We start from the raw sequence: 21,677 nt of genomic DNA, 5'->3' as shown, positions 1-21,677 counted from the left end.
GTGGCAGAGGTCTTGGGTTTGGAAGGTGTTTTCGAAGGAGCCTTGGTGAGTTCCTGCAGTGTATCTTGTAGATGGTACACACCGCTGCCACTGTGTGTCGGTGTTGGAGGGAGTGAATATTTGTGAATGAGGTGCCAATCAAGTGGGCTGCTTTGTCCTGGATGGTGTCGAGCTTCTTGAGTGTTGTTGGAGTTGCACTCACCAGGCAAGTGGAGAGTTTTGCATCACACTCCTGACTAGTGCATTGTAGATGGTGGACATTATATATAATTCCATGGTACAATTTGCACACAACTTCAGATTACTAGTCCAGTGCTAAAACAACAACACTGCTCCACAGAGTACTAATTCAGCTGCCTGGTTTGATCTGCATTTGAACTTGAGTTGCACTATGTTTGTTAAGAATTGTCTTTTTAAATTCGTTCATGGGATTTAGGTGTAGCTGGCTCAGCCAGCATTATTGCTGATCACTAATTGCCCTTGAGAAGGTGGTGATGAGCCGCCTTTGTGAACCTCTGCTATCCATTTGTTGTAGGAAGACCCACAATGCTGTTAGGAAGGGAGTTCCAGGATTTTGACCCAGAGACAGTGAAGGAACAATAATATAGTTCCAAGCCAGAATGGTGTGTGGCTTGGACGGGAACTTGTAGGTGATGATGTTCCAATGTATCAGCTGCCCTTGCCCTTCTACGTGGTAGAGGTCGTGGGTTGAGAAGGTGCTGTCGAAGGAGCCTTGGTGAGTTCCTGCAGTGCATCTTGTAAGTGGTACATACTGCTGCCACCATGTGTTGGTGGTGGAGGAAGTGAATGCTGAAGATGGTGGATGGGGTGCCAATCAAGTGGGCTGCTTTGTCCTGGATGGTATTGAGCTTCTTGAGTGTTGTTGGAGCTGCACTCACCCAGGCAAGAGGAGAGTACTCCACCATACTCCTGACTTGTGCCTTGTAGATGGTGGACAGACTTTGGGGAGTCTCTCTCCAGAATTCTCAATCTCTGACCTGCTCTTGTAGCCACAGTATTTATATGGCTGGTCCAGTTCTGGTCAATGGTAACACCCAGGATGTTGATAAAAACAGAAAATGCTGGAAAAACTCAGCAGGGCTGGCAGCAATTGTGGAGAGGGAAACAGAGTTAACTTTTCAAGTCTGTATGACTCTCACAAGGGGAACCAACCTCTCAGCATCTACCCTGTCAAGCCCCCTAAGAATCTTATGTTTCAATAAGGTCGTTTCTCATTCTCCTGAACTCCAATGAGTACAGGTCCAACCTACTCAACCTCCTCTCATAAGAAAATCCCTCCATACCCGGGATCAACCTAGTGAACCTTCTCTGGACTGCCTCCAATGCCAGTATATCTTTCCATAGATAAGGGGACTAAAACTGTTCACAACATTCTAGGTGTGGTCTAATTAGTGCCTTGTATAGTTTTAGCAAGACTTCCCTATTTTATACTCAATTCCCTGCTGAACTTGTATGCGAGTTTTTTTGTGATTCATGCACAAGGACCCCCAAATTCCCCTGTGTTGCAGCTTTCTTCAGTCTTTCTCCATTTAAATAATATCCACCTCCTCTATCCTTCCTGCCAAAGTGCATAACCTCACATTTTCCTACATTATATTCTACCTGCCAAGTTTTTGCCCAGTCACTTAACCTGTCTGTATCCCTCTGTGGACTCTTTGTGTCATCCTCACCACATGCCTTTCCACCTATTTTCATATCACCCGCAAACTTAGCAATAGTGCATTCACTTCCCTTATCCAAGTCATGGATATATATTGTAAATAATTGTGGCCCCAACACAGATCCCTGTGGCACTCCACCAGTTGCAGGTTGCCATCCAGAAAATGCCCCCTTTATCCCAACCCTCTGTCTTCTATTAGTTAGCCAATCCTCTATCCATGCTAATTTACTACCCCCAACACCATGGGTTCTTATCTTATTAAGTAGCTTTATGTGCGGTACCTTATCAAACGCCTTTTGGAAATCAAATATGTTAGATCTACTTGTTCCCCTTTATCTATCCTGCTTGTTACCTCCTCAAAGAATTCTAATAAATTTGTCAGGCATGATTTCCCTTCCATGAAGCCATGCTGACTCTTCTTGATTATATTATGCATTTCTAAATGTTCTGCTATTACATCCTTTATAATAGTCTCGAACGTTTTCCCAATAACAGATGTTAAGCTAACTGGCCTATAGTTACCTGTTTTTTGTCTCCCTTTTTGAATAGAGGTGTTACATTGGCAGTTTTCAAATCCTCTGGGACTTTTCCAGACTCTAAGGATTCCAGGAAGATTACTACCAGTGCATCCACTCTCTCTCTCTAGCTACTTCCTTTAATATCCTAGGATGCAACCCATCAGGTCCAGGGCACTTATCAGCCTTTAGCCCCATTAGTTTCCCTAGTACTTTTTTCTCTAGTGACAGTTATTGTATTTATTTCCTCCCCCCCCCCCCCCCCCCAACCCCCTTTTGCCCCTTGATTATTTAGTATTCTTGGAATGCTATTCGTGTCTTCTACCTTGAAGACTGATGCAAAGTATTTATTCAGCTCCTCTGCCATTTCCTGGTTCCCCATTATTATTTCCCCAGCCTCATTCTCTAAGGGGCCAATGCTCACTTTGGCCTCTCTCTTCCTTTTCATATATTTAAAGAAGCACTTGCTGTACATTTTTATATTACTTGCTAGTTTACCCTCAAAGTTTATTTTCTCCCTCTTTATTTTTTTTGGCCACCTTTTCTTGGATTTTAAAACTTTCCCAATCCTCTGGCTTATCACTAATCTTTGCCACATTGTATGTTTTTTCTTTCAACTTGACACTATCTTTAACTTCCTTGGTTGGCCATGGTTGGTTTATCCCCTTCCAGAATCCTCCTTCCTCACTGGGATATATCTTTTGTTGTGAACTAGTTTCTTAAACATCTGCCATTGTTCATCAGCTGTCTTTTCTGCTAAACTCCTTTCTCAGTCCACTCCAGCCAATTCTGACCTTATTCCTTTGTAATTACCCTTATTTAAGTTTAGCACAGTTGTTTCCAACCCAAGTTTTTCACTCTCAAACTGAATGCTAAATCCTACCAAGTTATGATCACTGTTTTCTTGGGGATTTTTTACTCTGAGATCATTTGTTAAACCTGCCTCATTACACATTACCAGATCCAAAATAGCCTGATCCCTGGTTGGATCCACAACATATTGTTCTAGGAAACTGTCCCAAATACACTCTATGAATTTTTGCTCGTGGCTGCCTCTGCCAATTTGATTTGCCCAATCTACATGAGGATTAAAATCACCCATGATTAATGTACTGCCTTTTTTACATGCCCTCATTATCTCCTGATTTATTCTCTGTCCTGCAGTATATCTACCGTTAGGAGGCCTGTAGACTACTTCCACCAGTGTCTTTTTCCCCTTGTTATTTCTTCCCTCCACCCATATGGATTCTACACCTTCCAATCCAAGATAATTTCTTGCTATCGTACTTATCCCATCTTGTATTAACAAAGCTATCCCACCACCCTTTCCTTCCTGCCTGTCCTTTCAAAAAGTCACATACCCCTGAATATTTAGTTCCCAGCTTTGAGCTCCTTGTAACCATGTCTCTGTAATGGCTATAAGATTACACCCATTAACCTCTATTTGTGCCGTTAATTCATTTATAAAGCTCTGGTAAGGCCATATTTAATTCTGGTCACCACAGTTTAGGAAGGGTCTGAAGGTACTTGAGAGGGTACAGTGGAGATTTAGCAGAATGGTTCAAAGGGATAAGGTAGTTTAGGTACAAGGTTATGTTGGAGAAGTTGGTGTTGTTCTTGGAGCAAATAAGGTTGAGAGGAGATCTGATAGAGGTGTAGAAGATTATGACATTTTTAGATATAGTACAAGAACTAGGGGGACACAGACTTAAGGTTTTGGGCAAGAGGTAAAGGTGGGGATGTAAAGAAGATCTTTTTTATGCAGTGAATGGTAATGACCTGGAACTTGCTGCCTTTGAGGCTGGTGGACGCAGAGACAATGATTTCAAAAGGAAATTGGATAGGCACTTGAGGGAAGAGGAGGGGAATGCGACTGACTGGATTGCTTGACAGAGTTATGGGCTCGATGGGCTGAATGGCCTCCTGTACTCTAAGAACTCTGACTTTACCGATAAAGGAAAAGAAGATTTGCTCGTTGTGGATTTCAGACTTGATGTCCACAAAAGATACAATATTTTATTATAAAGAAGCATATGGATGAACCTGCATTTTTATTGAAGCTTGTGAACTGATATATTCCTTTTTGAGCTCAGATCAGATGTAGTAATTGATGTGCTGTGGATAAACAGCTCTTCGGAGTAGTGTATAATACTTTGGAGTGACAAGAAACCCTTGTTATCAAGGGTTTGTTCCCTCGCTTATTATCTATCTTTTGAAGTTGAGAGGGGGAAAATTTACTTGTATGTTTCTTTGTTTTGGTGGATTCTGTCCCTGGTCCCTGGCAAGATAGAGAAGAGTAGCAGAAAAGATGAGGGAAGTCATGAATAGCTGACACCACCACATGAGTGCCAGGCAATGACCATCCTCAACAAGGGAGAATCCAATCAAATTCCCTCGATATTCAATGATCTTACCATTGTCAAATTCCCCCACCATCTACATTCTGGGGGTGGGGGTGGTAGGCCACCATTAACCAGGAGCTTAACTGGACCAACCACATAAATACTGTGGCTGGGTATTCTGCAGCGAGTGACTCGCTTCTTAACTCCCCGTCACCTACAGGGCACATACCCGGAGTGTGATGGAATACACCCCATTTGCCTGGATGATTGCAGCTCTAGGAACGTCAGCAAGCTGGACACCATCCAGGAAAAAACAGTCCACTTGATCAGCAGATCCTCCACCTTAAACATTCATTCCCTCTACCACTGATAACAGGCGGCTGCAGTATGTAGCATCTGCAAGTTGCGCTGCAACAACTCATCAAGGCTTCTTCATCAGAACCTCCCAACTGCTGCCTCTGCCATCTAGAAGGACAAGGACAGCCAGCACTTGGGAACGCCCTGTCTCAAAGCTCTCCTCCAGGTCACACACCATCCTGACTCGGAAATATATTACAGTTCTTTCACTTTCGCTGGATCAAAATCCTGCAACTCCCTACCTAACAGCATTGCGAAATTACCTTCACCATACAAACTGGATTGGTTTAAGAAGGCAGCTCACTTCCACCACCTTAAGGGCAATTCAGAATGGGCTAGAAATTCTGGCCTTGCCAGTTACGCCCACATCCTGTGAATGAATAAATTAAGTTACGGTTTTAAGAAACAGTAGGAGGAAGTCCTGGAAAAGACTTTTTCTTATGTTATTCACTCTGATCTCATATGCTTTTGTTAAAATATCAACAAACCTGATACCAAACATTTGCTAGAAAGGAGACATTTCCCACTATCTCACTTGTTCCTAACTATCCCCTCTCTAGCTCCTCTTCCAGGGCAAAACTAGATAGGACAAAAGCTTCAGGAACTCTGATGCTAAGCTGAGCTTCAAACTTCCTATTCTATCCATCACCTAGACAATGCCTCAGAATTATTGTTTTCCATCTCCCTTATATTACCTCCTCTGCCACTTATCTCTGCTTCTGATACCTCAACATTAACTTCTCCAATGGAACAACTTCCTTGTTGACCTCAAAAATTCCTCTTTCTACAAATATCAACTTGTCCAAAACTCTTCCCCCTGCATTTTTCCTGCACTAAGTCTCATTCATTCATCACCCTTCTCCTCACTGACCTCTACTGGCCAGTACCGAATTCAGAACCCTTGTCCTTATTTACAAATCCCTTTTTGGTTTCACCTGACCCATTTCTGCAACCTCCTTGAGCCTTATGGCAAGTCCTACATTTAATGATTTTCTAGGTACCAGTCTGGGTCCCACCCTCTGTAATTCATTCCCTAAACCTCTTCGCTTTGCTACTTTCCTTCTGCCTTTAAGAATCTCCTCAAATCTACCTTTCGACAATGCCATCAGCTAAGTCTTTTAAACCTTGGACCTCTAGTCTGCCTCTTATGTGGAGCACTATGAAATATCTAATCATGTTGATGATACCACTCTAGCTTTTAGCTTTTTAAAAATATATTGCAATGATAATACGTTTAAAATATGATTATTTAGTTGTTTAGCATATCATATTCTCCTGAATTTAGATTTCAAAACTTTATTTTTCTTCAGTTTCATTATGTTCCCCACTTCTGATTGAGACAGTAGACCACCTCTACACAGCCTGTTACTTCTGGAATGTGACTGAAAGGGCAATTCATTGATTTGCCTTATTGTTTTCCTTAGTGCTGCTTTTTGTCTACCATCATGATAACTTGCCTGAGATTAAGAATGTTCTTTGTGGGAAATCTGCAAAGTCAAATTGGGGTGGAATTCCTGTGGGGACATAATCGGGACACTTGCACACACGTGTGCCCATTTTGCAGCCGTCAATTTACACCAGGGTTGCCCAATATACAGCCCACAGGTCACAGTTGGCCTGCCATGCCTCTGTATCTGACCTGCAGACTCACTGTCCAAAATACAGGTAAGTGGAAGTCAGAGATCTGCAAGGAGTGGTTCCTTCAATCACAGACTGCTTCTCCCCACATTTGCTGCTGATAGGCTGATTGGTGAGCCTATCAGCAGCAAATGCAGGAGAGAAACAATCTGTGATTGGAGGAGCAGCGAGTAGTGTGAAGTTGAGTGGCCATGGTGTGTTCTCTTCTTCGCCTTTGGCCATGCGCTCTATTTTGCCCGCCCGCACAGATGCCAGCTCCCAAAAAGAGCACACTGGTCAAGATGGCAGAACAGGCCAGGGAGGCCATGAGGAACAGCAGTCACAGCAACAGTCCCCTCCTGCCCCCCCACCCCAACCTGGGCAGCTGGGGTCTCGGACAGGGTAGAATGAGGAAGTGCTTCTTGGCATCTTCGCACCGTCCAGACTTCCTCCTAAATGTCCAAACCTCCCACGTCCGGGTGGGGAGTGTGTGAGAGTGAGCTGGCCACACACACCCTTTCCCTTCTCCTCCTCCCTCACCATAAACCTATTCACAAAGCAGGCTGGTAGAGGAGGAAAACCCAGGCTGAAAGGCCCTCTTCCAACCCCCACTTTTGTATGAATTCCGCTGAGGCCGGCTTGGAGTGTGCGCCGCCAGAGACGAACACAAGGTCGGTGTTAGTTAAACACAACTGCTTCGCTTGTCCCCAATCCCCACCCCTTCCCAATGAACAGGACTTCAGGCCTATTCTGTCTCTCTAGCTCTGCTTCTTGAGGGAAAAGGCAAAAAAGGGTTTTACTGGTTAGTTCTGCTATTCATTTTTATTAGTTACTCCTTTTTTTGTAAAATTATCAAATTATTGCTTTGGCATTGATTTTTTTGAAATTCATGTTTAATGTTGTGCCAAACTTGTTCTTTCTGAAATTTGCTTATTGACCCGTTGAGTGAGAAAAGAATTGAAATGTAGCCTCTCATATGAAAAGGCTGGACCCCTGATTTACACCTACATTTTCTGCCACTTTCATTAACAAACACCCGAATGTGAAAATCGGCACAAACAAGTCTTAATCAGGGCCTCAGGACTGTGCAGAGCTCACACCGTATATTCTTTACGAATGAAAGTTAAAGTTTTAAGCCATTTAACTATTGTTCATGTGCATTATGCACAGCGTGTTTCTAAACATACAATTGCGAAAGCTTTTCAATTTTTTAATGATGATATAGAATGCATGCAAAGAAACAGAAAATACAGTGCAAGTGTCAGTGAGGATATTTTTTTTTAAAATGCTTAAAGAAAATATCAAAATACCAGCAAACTGACTGCTGCATTTAAAATTTTATACCTGCACTGAAGCAGTGTATTTAGAGGAATTTTTTCTCTGAGGAACAGAGCCATCCTAATGAACCAAGATGTGTTCAGGTATGGACTTGGTGGGTTTAAAAATTCAAGAAAATTCAGATATTGTGTAATTAAATATGTACTACACTTGCGCCCGCATTTTCTCAACCTTTTGTTTCAGCTATTTGTTTTATGTCCTGATTATGTTACCCTCTGGACAAAATTGGACATGAAATTTCATCCTGTGATCTATAACTTTGTTCGTGTGGTAATGCAGTCAGATGCACTCTAGATTTAAGTAAAATATGGCTTTGTACATGTTAAAAATGCTGCAAAGTCATGTAATGCAGCATATTGTTTTTATCCATAGCCAACCATTGCACCGTTTAAATTTTTTTTTGATTAAGCTGTTTATAAGAGTAAGTCTACCTAAAGCCATTTGGAGTGTTAGCTAAATCCACACTTAAAGTACAATAAAAACAAAAAAATGCTAGAAAAGCTCAACAGGTCTGTGGAGAGAAACAGAGATAACCAGAGTTTCAGGTCGATGACCTTTCATCAGAACCCTTAAGACCATAAGACATAGGAGCAGAAGTAGGCCATTCGGCCCATCGAGTCTGCTCTGCCATTCAATGAGATCATGGCTGATCTGATAATCCTCAACTCCACTTTCCTGCCTTTTCCCCATAACCTTTGATTCCCTTACTGATTAAAAATATGTCTATCTTGGCCTTGAATATACTTAATTACCCAGCCTCTACAGCCCTCTGTGGTAAAGAATTCCACAGATTAACCACCCTCTGAAAGAAGAAATTCCTTCTCATCTCTGTTTTAAATGGGCGACTCCTTATTCTGAGATTATGCTCTCTGGTCCTAGACTCTCGCACAAGGGGAAACAACCTCTCAGCATCTACCCTGTCAAGACCCCTAAGAATCTTATATGTTTCAATAAGGTCACCTCTCATTCTCCTAATCTCCAATGAGTACAGGCCCAACCTACTGAACCTCCCCCATAAGAAAATCCCTCCACACCCGGGATCAACCTAGTGAACCTTCTCTGGACTGCCTGCAATGCCAGTATATCTTTCCTTAGACAAGAGGACCAAAACTGTTCACAATATTCTAGGTGTGATCTAACTAGTGCCTTGTATACTTTTAGCAAGATTTCCCTATTTTTATACTCCATTCCCTTTGAAATGAAGGCTAACATTCCATTTGCCTTCCCTATTACCTCCTGAACTTATGTGCTAGCTTTTTGGGATTCATGCACGAGGACTTCCAAATCCCTCAGTGCTGCAGCTTTCGGCAGTCTTTCTTCATTTAAATAATATTCAGCTCTTCTATTCTTCTGCCAAAGTGCATAACCTCACATTTTCCCACTTTATATTCCATCGGCCAAGTTTTTGCCCACTCACTTAACCTGCCTATATCCCTCTGTAGACTTTTTGTGTCATCCTCACCGTTTGCCTTCCCACCTGCTTGGGCAGAGAGAAGAGGAGATCAGAGGATAGAAAGAAGGATTGAATTTCAGTAGTCAAATTAATGATTTGAAATTCAGAGAAAGAAAGACATGTGTTTGTACAGTGGTTTTCATGACCTCAAGACATTACAAAGCACTTTACAGCCAGTCAAGTATGATTGAAGTGTTGTCAATACCATCATGTCGAAAATATGGCATGCAGTTTGCTGCTTGTGGGGCTTTGCTCTGCACAATGTGAAAATATTGGCCAGGACATTGCAGAGAAATCTCAGCTCTTCAAAATAGTGCCATGGGATCTTTTACACCTACCTGAGAAGCCAAACAGGATTTCAGGGTTCTGAGATTTAAAAGGAGCTGTGTCTTAGAGCAGCAGCTGATTTTAAAAATTTGTGAACCCCCAGCAGCACATGACAGCAGGAAAGAACAGCTGATGCCAGAAACACTCAAAAAGTGCTGTCAAAACTCAAAATGTGACATCATAGTGTAGAATGAGGAACAATAGTAGTTGGGAATCAGAGCTAAGTGTTCAATTCATCATTTGTTTAAATATTAAAAACATAGTATCCTTTAGGTAAACAAATAGGTCTGACACTTATCTAGTTTTTAGTCTAAGATCTATTTCTGAACTATGGTTGCCAAGACTTAACAGGAGCATTTGTGTTGAACATTCCAAGAGTGCAAATAGCAGGACAAATGGTGGAGGCCATAAATTAATTACATACACAGTAGCATAAGAAAGTAAAATAAATTCAGTTCCTTCCCAGAAGTATTTACTGTCCTGTAACTGGTAGAAATTCCTCACCTCTGGCTTCTGATCAAAACACAAATATAGATTTCAAAAGGTTTAAATCTGTTGAAATTACGTGTTTAAAAAAAAAGTCATATGTTTCTGGCTGGACTTATTTGAGATCTTCTGAAAAATATTTCTTTAGCATATCTACCTCAATCGTATCTTATGCTATTAAACTTTTGTGAAATTGTGTGTGTTGACATAGTGTTGTAGAATCATAAAGACCACACTCTCTTTTTCTAAGTACATAAGCATGGCTGCCCACCAACAGACCAACTCACTCTTTCAGCGTATGTTCAAGAGACATCCCATTTGTATGTTGTGTGCCTTTTTGAAATCTGCATATTCTCAAATCATCATGAAGAATAAAATTAATTAGGTTTATTATTATTACCCACTTGTGTAAGTACCTGTATGTTGTGAGTACGAATCTTAAATTGACCTCCACTTTAGTTGCTAGTGATATTAGCTACAGGTTGCTTAAGTCACAATTCATTTATGTGCTGCATGTGTGGTACCACAAACTATTATGATGTGATCCCTTATATGGATAAATTAATTTTTAAATTGCTTTTCAATAAAATTACCACCAGGCATGAGCAGTGTTGATATCAGTGTTTACCCAATTACACGATTGCAATTTTGGTTAAAAGGTCTATGACTACTGATATTTTTAAGTTTTTTTGACACTATAATGTTTGAATTAAACAATGTAAACAATAACATGCTTACACAGATACTTTGGGCTGGATTTTATGCTTCCATGCTGAGGGGTGGTTTGAAGGCATGTAAATCCAGCGAGGGGGCCTTCCTGCTACTTACCCACCCGTCTTCAACGTGTCTGAAATTTTATAGGTGTTGGGGGATGCATCACGCAGCCCACCCACCCTTGGGCCTATTGAGGCCCTTTAAGTGGCTAATTAATGACCACTTAAGGGCCTCAGCTCACCATCCATGCCATTCAGGAAGCCCAGCAGCTTTAGCTGCACGAGTTGAGGTCATCCCCCTCCTGTAACCCTCCCCGCTGACCTCTTGAACCCAGTCCTCCAACCCCTCTTCCCCACTCATTTCCCTCTCAGAGACTTTGACCCTGCACTTACCTGGGCTCCTGGCATGGTGTGCCTGTCTGTAGGCTCAATGCAATTGGCTGGCAGCTCTCTGAGGCAGATCTCCTCCAGTAACAGGGTGGAAGATTCACCTTAAAGCAATTAGTGCTGTTCCCAGAGTTAAATTGCTGCAGGGCAGCCACTGGGATCATGGGCGGGATCCCCAATGACATTTTAGCTGGAGGGGACAGGGACCAAGGTGCCCTGTTAAATCCAGCCCTTTTGATTTAAGAATATATTGTAACTTTAACTTTAACTTCTAAAATTAGAAACTTTCTAGCACTAGAAACTTTCCACACATTGTGTTTGGAAATGTTAATGATGCTTTGTGTGAGTAAATCTTATTACATTGGCTTTTAATTGTTGTAAATATGCAGTCAAACTGTAGACTGGGTTGGTAAAATTCCATTTGATTTTGTGGAATATATATTTTCTTTCATGGGATATGGGCAAAGCCAGCATTTGTTTCCCATCCCTAATTGTCCTTGAACTCAGTGGCTTGCTAGGCTGCTCAGAGGGCAGTTAAGAGTCAATCGTATTGCATGGGTCTGGAGTCACATGTAGGCCAGAGCTGGTAAAGACGGCAGATTTCCCCCCTAAAGGGCATTTATCACAACCGATGATAGTTTCATGGTCATCATTACTGAGACTAACTTTATATTTCAGATTTATTAATTGAATTCAAATTCCACCAGCTGCCATGGTGAGATTTGAACTGGTGTCCACATCAGCCTGGGCCTCTGGATTACTAGTCCAGCGACATTACAACTCTGCCACCATCTCATATATATATCATACAGCGAGACCCGTCCTTCTACTCACCTTGATTCAAAAGCAGCCGTGAAACAAACATTCTTTCCTCTGAACAACAGATTTTGAATATAAAAATAGGATTGTACCTGGAATAGCTTTCCCGCTCATTTGGCCACAACTGCTGATAAAATAAAAGGTTACTTATACTGTTTAGCAAAGGGAACCTTCACTACGATTAAAAGTTACTTTAACAGTCCTGATCATTATGCAAACTTGTAGTTGTGCTTAAGTCTACAGTATAAAATTGATTAGATTTGACACGTGGATTCAATAGCACCTATTTAAATCAACCATTGTGACTCCGTTTTGAAGGTGACCTTTAATAAGCATATTGTTCGAATTATCAGAAGTCTATATGTACACACAGCATCAAGTTCTTATCTGGTCATAAAAGGTTGTGACTATCATGCATAAAATACAGTTTAAGAAAATTACAGTAAGATACAAGTCAGATAAACTTAAGCATAACAAATACTGTATCACAGTCAGTATCTTATTGGAAGATGAGTGAGGAAGAAATGAAGTACTACAGCACCTGAGATATTTTGGTAGATCTATCCAAGTCAATTATAATGGTCCAGGATATTGGTAGAGTATTAAAGTGTAGGAAGACACTGAAGACTTTGCAGCACTAGGACACAATCACTATGATTGGTAGATGTTCACAAGTGATAAAATAAGTGGAATGCACTTTAACTACCATGGCTAAACTTCAGTTAATGTGAATAGATAGAGGTTTAATATTTGATTGAAATGGTGACATTTAATCCATTGCAAATGCTTCAATTATTTCTAAGATATCAATTATATTGTGGAAATGTAAACAGAACAAATTATAAAAATGTTTTGCATATTTTCAGAGTTTCAGAGATTGCGACCAAAACTAGCAACACCTGGTGACTTGTAAATTATGATGATACACAGTTCTTTTGTTAGTTTATTTGCAGTGATGATGAGAATATATGGAATTTAGACGTAACAGCGTTGTAAAGATAAGGGCCTAGGAATTAGTTTAGACCAGTTTTTAAGCATCAAATGGGTGCAGGAAATGATCCCTGCATCCAAAGACAGAGTTGTGGAACATGTCAAATTGGTCCTCAGACTTCATCTACATAATAACTGGACTGAAGAATTCAGTTTCAGGCTGCACCGCCTGTCTCGCCAGCAGCAGCCCTCGGGTAAGTCCTAGGGTGGAAGGACAGCAAAGGGGCAGCAACTGTCAACAACTGTCAGGACTGCTGTGGAGCCTCGGGGAGCAATTAACTTTTTGATGGCAGCTGCATTCACATCTAGACCTGACGCTTGCTCTACTTAAGAGAGTCCAATTTGTTAGAGGGATCCAAAAACTGGTTTTAGTATCCTGTTTAGTATATGTAAGAAGCCTAATTTAATTCTGGTTAGGATTATTTTTAAAAAAAGCAAAGAATACAATTCTCTGGTGAGAGTTATCTAAAGACCTAACAACCATGATACTGTAGTGGGATGCATAATTTTGGAGATTGGGAAGGCATGTAGCAAAGGTAGTTATAATGGGAGATTTTAATTTTCACATAGACTGGTAGTTGCAAAATAGCTCGAGTAATAAAGCTGATGAATTTCTAGATTGTATCCAAGATTGTTTCAGAAAATCATGATCCTAATTTTTAACTCCTTCTGCCTGTTGGAACCCTGACTGGGAGTATTTAAAATGGGCAACAACTTAACATCTTTAATTCCGTTGGCTTCCCAACGTGTGCTGCTGTTAACTTGCTGCTTTGAGCAGGTGAGTAGGAAGCCCGCCACCTGAAGGCAGGGTCTTGTTTCAATATGAAGATCAGAGCCCAAGTATACCTTTGAGCCTCAATCTGCTATTTTAGTTCGAGGCTTGAGCAGGAGAACAGTGACAGTTTCACTGTCAAGCCAGATTTGTTGAGAGAGTGATTGAAGGCCAGGAGAGGTCCAATGGGCCAAGAGGAGCAGGAGTGCACCTCCAGGTTCCAATAAAAACCATTGGGCCTTCCCTGCCACTGGCTGCCCCCTCCCTCCTTAATGATAGTCACCAGAGATACACCCACCTCCCGCGCCCCAAATTGATTCCAGAAGCACACCCCCAACCCAATTGAATCGAGTCTCTCCCTCCCCCAATCATGCCCAGAGCCCCTCTACACCATTTATTTGACTGCTTGTGATCAATCCTGCAAAACTCCAGCTTCATCCATCCTCCTGCCATCTGGATTCGCTGATGTCACTGGCCAGGTAGTGGATTTGGCCAGGTTTGGGCAGAGGTGGAGAAAATTTATAAAAGTGGCTCTTAAGGTCGAGTGGCTTCCGTACTCTTGGGGGTCTCTGGTTTAGCCACCTGCTTCGGAGTCCGCTTGCACTGTACTCGCACCTCAACTCCCTTAAAATTAAATCCTATATGCTTTAGAACAAGCCATACAATATTTCATAATGAACAATATTTAATCAATAATCTGACTGTAAGGGAGTATCTTATAAATAATAACCATGACAGGATAAGAGTTTGACAATAGGCTTGAGCATAAGTAAAATTATACACAAAGCTAGGTTTCAAATTGAAGTTAGGTTGACTTCAAAGGAATGAGACATAAACTGAACAGGTTAAACTGAACTGAGCTGTTAATGGGTAAACCATCAGAAATGTAGTGGGGAGGTATTTTGAGAAGTATTTAGCACAGTACGCACAAGACCAATACATACCCTTGTCCAATGTTTGTTAGGCATCCTTGGAGCGCAGGACAATGAATATTGATGATGGACCTTGTTGTGTCAATTTTATGAGAGTAAAATGGGGGCAACAAGATCCAATTTCTACCTAAGATGTTTGATTTTATAAACTGATCATGGGTTGCAGGAGAATCAATTAGTTTCATCTCCCCAGGCTAGGGAGGGGAAAATCAGCACAATAGGTTACCATTCCGATATTCAGCGATTCCGCTGGAAAGTTAATTTATGTAGACCTTGTATCAGGATAGATTCCCGCTTGGCTACAATGTCCTCCACAGTCAAATAGCTTTCTATAAAGTAAGGCCATTTGATTAAGGGAAGGCTACTGACATGCTGGAACCACAGGATAAACTGTGATCCTGCACTTGCAGCAGGAAAGCTTTACTTGAAAACGTTGTGGGTGGGTGGTGTGGACATCACATTGTAATCCCATTCCTCCAATCTGCCTTCCCTTTTGATTGTGGTTGGCTCTTGGAGCATGGAATGGTGAAATGCACCCTCCTGTCTTTAGAAGAATATGGGTGAGATGAAGTAATGTAGATGGGGCTGTATGGAGCATTAACACCAGTGTAGGCCTGTGGGCTGAATGACCTGTTTTGGAAAAGAAAGACAATAGAGGAGACTTGACTGTGAAAGAGAATGTATAGTGTGGTGGTCTTTAGTGGAAATCAAAGCTCTGCAAAATATAGCAACCCCTTGTTCTAATGCTTCCTCTGGGAGCAATACTAAAACTGTTATAGTGAAATGTGCTTTATGACAAGGGTTTTATGACTTTATTAATCGGGTAGCCAAAAACAAGCGTGTGTGTGTGTGTGTGTGTGCGTGTGTGTTTATTTGTTTTAAGGCTGTCAGAGAATCCTACCGAAATGATTTGATGTCCTTAAGTTTTTGTAGTGCAATGAAGTACAGTTCATGCATTATTCATACAAGGAAAGTCCATTTGCATTTTTATCACTACATATGCATCTGTAATAATAGACTCACCACTGGTCTTCTGGTCCATATTTAATATTTTATCTGAAAGTAAAACAGTGATGCCAAATTTTATTTCTAATATTTAATCACTTTTATTAATTCTTTATATTTTCTCTATTTTTAAGGCCCTGCAGAGCAATGGAGGAACTGGTTCATGATTTGGTCTCTGCTCTGGAGGAAACCTCTGAACACACACGGGGGTGTCCAGAGTTTGGAGATGAAGCCTCCCGGAGTTCAGCTGCCTGCCTTCTAAAGCGGCAGGCTAGGAAAAGGAGAGGCAGGAAGAGGCGATCGGACGCTGGACATCACATCTGGGAGCATGGCCACTGTATGAGTGAGGGCTCTGAATCTAGCCTGGATGAGGCAATCCGGGACTACAGAGAAAATAACACTTACAGTGACTCGGACGATCACTTGATAGTTGCCAAACGTCTATCTTCCCTGAATGTAACAGCAGTTAGGGGAAAAAGGCACTCCTGGCATGAGTCTGATTCTGTCACTGACAGTAACTTAGGTGGTAGATCTTTGCGAAGGAGAAGAAAGGTCAAACGTATGGCTATAGATCCACCAGCAGAGGTCAGTAATGCACTTCACCCACTGACCCAGGGCAAAGCTCCAGTCATGGACTTTGAAGGACAACAGGCACAGCCAAACCAGCTCCACTTCCATCTCCAAGTCCAGGAGATCAGCAAGGACAAGATCATCAAGAGAAAGCGACTAGAAGTCCCAGATGATGGAGTTGTAGTGGAAAGTGAAGAAATGTGCAATACAAATAAGAACAAAATGGAGTATGAGGAACAGAAAGGCTCAGATGATAACATGAGTGACAGGTTATTAAGATTAAGTCCCAGGTTATCTATCCTGAGACAAGTTGTTGTATTTAAATATAACTGCAGGGTTTGAAATACTTTCATCAGAAGTGCCAGTAACTTGTTCACATTGAATTTCAAATCTGCACACCAGGGAGCACTCAAGTTGCAATAAAACTGTAGAGCCACAAATAATTTCTGACCAGCTACTGTAGAAAATTGTGTTTATCTTGGCACTAGGCTATATGATTTTGATACTAAGGTGTATATTTCAGATATACTCAATCTACTTGCAATAAATAGACATAAATGTCCACTACTTCTGTATGCAGAATTATAACTGCATGGACAAAGTATTTCAATCCCTGTACAGATTATTTTGAGCATTAATGCAAAACTACTGGAGCTGCAATTCAATAACTATACTAATCTCAATGTTCTCTTTTTAGTGATAATGAAAGAATCTCTGTAGAATTACCCCATAGCTACTTCAAATTATCAAAATGAGGCATAATATCCTGATACAGATTTGTAGGTGAATCTTGATCTCCTGATCAATATAAATATTGTTTTTGTCTTTGAATTATGGGAAGAAAATACATTGTACTTGGTTGTGGAATGATAATATTTTATAACTGATCTACTTCGCTAAACTGAACTACAAATTTCCAAATGTAATTGTATTACTTATAAAACTAAGTAAACATCAACACTTTAATTTAAACTTTTAAAATTACACAGGTACTCCTTCCCACAATGGCAGAGTGGTAACCAGTCATTTTAGAGAAAGACATGGTCAGATGTGGACATGCTGCTGTGGCACATTACTAATCTTCTGATAATTCAAAGTTATACATGTTTCATTGCTATAGTGCATTGATGGGTTGCAACTTGCTCATTTCCAACATCCTATTTAATGGTTTGTGGGACAATTTAATGGGTTGAAACAAACTCCATTACTACAGCAGCTATGCATTACAGCTTCAAAGACGCAGAGTGGGGCTTTCATTCAAAGGAGAGAAGATCTGTTCTATGAGCGATTACACAGAATCATTTTATAGCCATGTAGAGTAAATAGGCCATAATTTTCAGTCTTAAGGGAGGTGACTGTAATTGGCAGTAACTATTTAGGAGGGGTTATAATTATGTAGCATTATTGAATGGCCCAGATTTTGCAGCTGTACTGAAGGCAAACTTTCCTGTGTTCACCTTCATCACTGCTCTGAAACTAATGGAAACTTCTGGAATCCTCACATGTACAGTTAAATGTGGAAATCCAGAAGTGGCTGCGCGTGATTCTATGCTTTTCCATAGCATGCGCTATTGAAGTCCCTCCAGACTGCAGTCAAGTAGAAATCACTGAACTGACGATAAGTTGCCCTTGTACACAATTAGTCTCACTGCAACAACCCTTGAAAATGTTACATCTTGTTGAATGAAGTGTAATTGGGTTTCTAACAGCTTACTAAGTTCATAATTATTGCTGAATAGCCAAATTGGCCCTGGAAAAATTAGCTTTATATTTGTGGAATGTCAAATTTCTCCAATATGATGAAAAAATTCATATTTTATAAATAATTTTTTAAGAAGTTTGTTTACTGCATGTCGGCTTCAGCCTTAATAACATATGTACGTCCCAATCATTTATTTTTCTCTCTGTAAAATCTTAATTAAAAGTGAAAATTCAGTGCATTTTACTTCCTGGTTTACTGTCTGTGAGAATACTTCAATGTGATTGGCTGCTTACTCTGCTTGGTGCCATCACTTTCCTGGGATGTCTAGAGATTCCCTTGAGTTGACACCAGATTCAGACTGACATCGGGAAAGGGGAAACCCGTGCCAGAAATATTGCTAAATCTTTGCGGACAAAAGAGTGAGCATGAAATCTGGGCTAATGTAATCAAGTATCTTAGGAATGGAGCTAAGAGCTTTTTGTTTCCTCCTCATCTCTTTAGATTCACTATATGCTGTTTACTGGGTAAAAACTCTCCCAGTATTGCTTTGTAGCTGGTTGATGGAATATGTTAGAGTTGGTAAAATAGCCCTGCCTTTTGTAATCTTCATGAAAATCAACTTTGTTGTACTTTGTGCTTGCCACTGATTTATATTGCATCATGGCCTTGATGGAAACTTAGCAGTTGGGTGACTACAATTCCTTTATTGAAGTCTCCACATCTGGCTTTACCTTTTATCATCCATTCTGCTTAAATTGCTGGAATGGCACTGCGACCCTTATTACCAAATCTCACCTTGAGCTATCTCCTTATTCCTCTAGCACCTCCTACTCCTTTGAGCATATCATCTTGTTCCATCTCTCTCAGCCCTGGCTTAAAATCCTTGTTCTCACCTGCTCACCTAAGCCCCACACTACTTTTCTTTAGAGGTAACCCACTTTCCCCTCTCAGTCTCTGCACCAAGTGACTTCTCATTCTCAGTGATTTCAAACTCAACTCACTTTTTCCTCTCTTCTCTGAGGTCACTACATCTCTCCCTCCATGTAAATTTTCCTACTCATATTCATGGCTCCTCTGGACCTCGTATGGTTTCCCTATTCCTAATTCCCATTGTCTTAAATACAGATAAGGCCATCTGTGATAATTCCTTGTAAACTTACCACTTATTTCTTCTTCAACCCTGGCAAAAAACTCTTTGCCCAAGTCACTTAAAACAGCATTTTCAAATTGCCAACTGTCTAGCCATTGGCTCTCCATTCACCATAGTTGTTCTGCAGCTACTGATCTGCTCAATCTTACTTTGTCTCCACCTTTGATGGCTTTGTCCCTAGTAAAGCCTTGCTTTCTCCCACCCTGGTTGTTCTCTTTGGCACAGCCCCTATCTTTGCTAACTTAAGTCCAAGGGATGCAGATTTGAAGGCAATGGTATATTTATTACCAAACCTGTTTGGACTACATCTTGTATATTTGGGAATTGCTCTCCTCTGCCAAAGTTGCTCCCTACTCCAGGATCCTCCTGGAATGCAGAGAAACCCTCTGACCCCTTTTTCTCTGCCCCCAGCAGTCTCTTTAAACTCCTTACCCCTGACTATCAGTGTGACAAGCTCATGGACTTCTCTCTGACTCAGGGGGAGGGTCTCATAGACAAAATGAGCTCGGAGGGCACTAGGGTAGATAGGAGAGAAACTAGACCAAAGATACAGGTTCAGAGCTAGGATTGGGGTGGGTGGAGAGCTTTGGGAGAAATGTGGCTTGGTGGACAAGAGGAAGGGAGGGGTGTGGCAGAGGCAGCTGAAAGTATGGTCTTGGATGAGCCACAATTTCTTTCAATTGAATATTACAATGACCAAAGCCAAAGTCTTTGTCATTCACCTCAAACTCCGTTTCCTAATCACTGATTCCATTCCTCTCCCTGGCTGCTGTCTCAAGCTGAAACAGACTTTCCAAAATCAGTATTCTATTTGACCTTGATCTGAGCTCCTGACCCCATATCCTGTCCACAACAATTCCACAATATCACTCGGCTGCACCCTGCCTCAGCACATCTGTTGCTGAAACCTTCATCCGTACTTTTATTACTTCCACTGCTGATAGTTTCAACGTACTGCTGGCCAGCCTCCCTTCTCCCTGCTTCTAATCTCCATAATCTTAAACTCACCCTAAACCCTGCTGGCCATAGCTTGCACCAACTGCTGTTCACCTATGAACTCTGTGTTTACTGATCTACCAATTTTTGAATGCCCTTTATCTGTAACATCCTCCAGCCCTACAACCTTCTAAGAACTGTTTCTCTAATTTAGCCTCTTAACCCCCACTTCCTTCACCCCACCACTGATATCTATAAGCTCTGGAATTCCCTCCCTGAACTCCTCAGCCTCTCTCCTTTAAGACCTATCTCTTCGACCAAGGTTTTTGGCCATCTGGCCTAATGTCTCCTTTTTTGGCTAGATGTCAATTTTTGTCTCATTATATTCCTGTGAAGCACTTTGCTATGTTTTGCTACGCTAAATGTTGCTATATAAATGTAAGTTGTTTTTGAAATGGTCAAGTGTAGAAGCAACTTTGGAAAATGCATGGTTTTTTTTATTGCTGCCTTTGGTGGTTTAACAGGCATTTGTCTTTAAATATTCCCTTCCAGTTTTTTTTTACCTGATGTTGCTGGATGATCCTGAAATGTTTTTACCTGCCTACATGTTCAGCCTTCATGTTTAGGACTAGATGTTAACGGACAATTAACTGTGAGAGGCATCACAACCATTCCTGATCCTATTCTCATCTGATGCACACACACACATGTATTTCCTAGCAGGAGATACTAGATGGTAATCAGGACTGGAAACCCTTGCCGTATTTTCCCCTGTTTTTCAGCTCAAGAGCAGTGATGTCTGTTGTAATATCCTTGCCATAGCATCAGTTGAGATGTAGTCTTAAGTATTGATCATGGACCTTCCTGGTCTGCATGTCTACATTGGATGGTGCATTTACCAATTGACCCAAAATGTTGGCCATTCATTCCTTTTTTTAAATCAACAAAATAATGTGCATGCATGTTCCTGACCTCTGTGAGGGTCTTCTAGTTTAAAGATCTTATGAACTTGTTAGCTTTCTGTGTCCCATTTTTGTGTAGTGCATTCACATGGATAGATAGGAGAGGAAACAGCTTATAGTGAGGCAAAAAGTATTTTTACTCCCTTATTTAGTGCTGTCTAGAGATGAACTTGGTAAAGAGAACTGGTGCTCAATCATTCCACCCTTCATAAAAGCCAGAGTTCATTTATTTTATTTTTGATGTTAGTGGTTGGTTTGAAATAATAACCATTCTGTTACAAATATCATCCTCTAAGTAGGGCAGAGATCTTCCTTGAATTTATGACTCCATTTTAACAGACCTCTCAAAAGATGCATGTTAATTTTAAGCTATCTATAAAAACAAGACTAATGAGGGCATGGTGTCTGAAACTATAAGCTGCTATCAATAGGATTGGCAGATTTGAACTGTTGACAGAGCCATATAGAGTTAACTTATTTAGAAATTGATTAGTTACCACTCAGCAACTTCCAGTCAGTAATGCTTAGTGGTTATCACTCTTCATCAAAAAGTTATCAGCTTCTGTATGCACCAGTCAAATATTCTGTGTGTGGTATGGCATAAAATGGCTGCAGGTTGCTTG

General features: G+C 41.0%; 1 protein-coding gene across 8 annotated transcripts in view; it reads left to right on the top strand.

Moving 5' to 3' along the window:
* gpatch2 (G patch domain containing 2) overlaps positions 1-21,677 on the top strand; it is a 287,662-nt gene that overhangs the window by 1,805 nt on the left and 264,180 nt on the right. For all 8 annotated transcript variants that reach the window (XM_078557086.1, XM_078557080.1, XM_078557079.1 and 5 more), the window contains exon 2: positions 15,869-16,573. In XM_078557086.1, coding sequence (XP_078413212.1) covers positions 15,869-16,573 — 705 coding nt within the window. The remainder of the gene's footprint in view (positions 1-15,868; positions 16,574-21,677) is intronic.

Source organism: Cetorhinus maximus, chromosome 14, assembly GCF_964194155.1.
Source record: "Cetorhinus maximus chromosome 14, sCetMax3.hap1.1, whole genome shotgun sequence".
Taxonomy (NCBI): Eukaryota; Metazoa; Chordata; class Chondrichthyes; order Lamniformes; family Cetorhinidae; genus Cetorhinus; species Cetorhinus maximus.
Note: the sequence above shows the minus strand (reverse complement) of the source record. Positions and strands in the feature narration are given on the sequence as shown.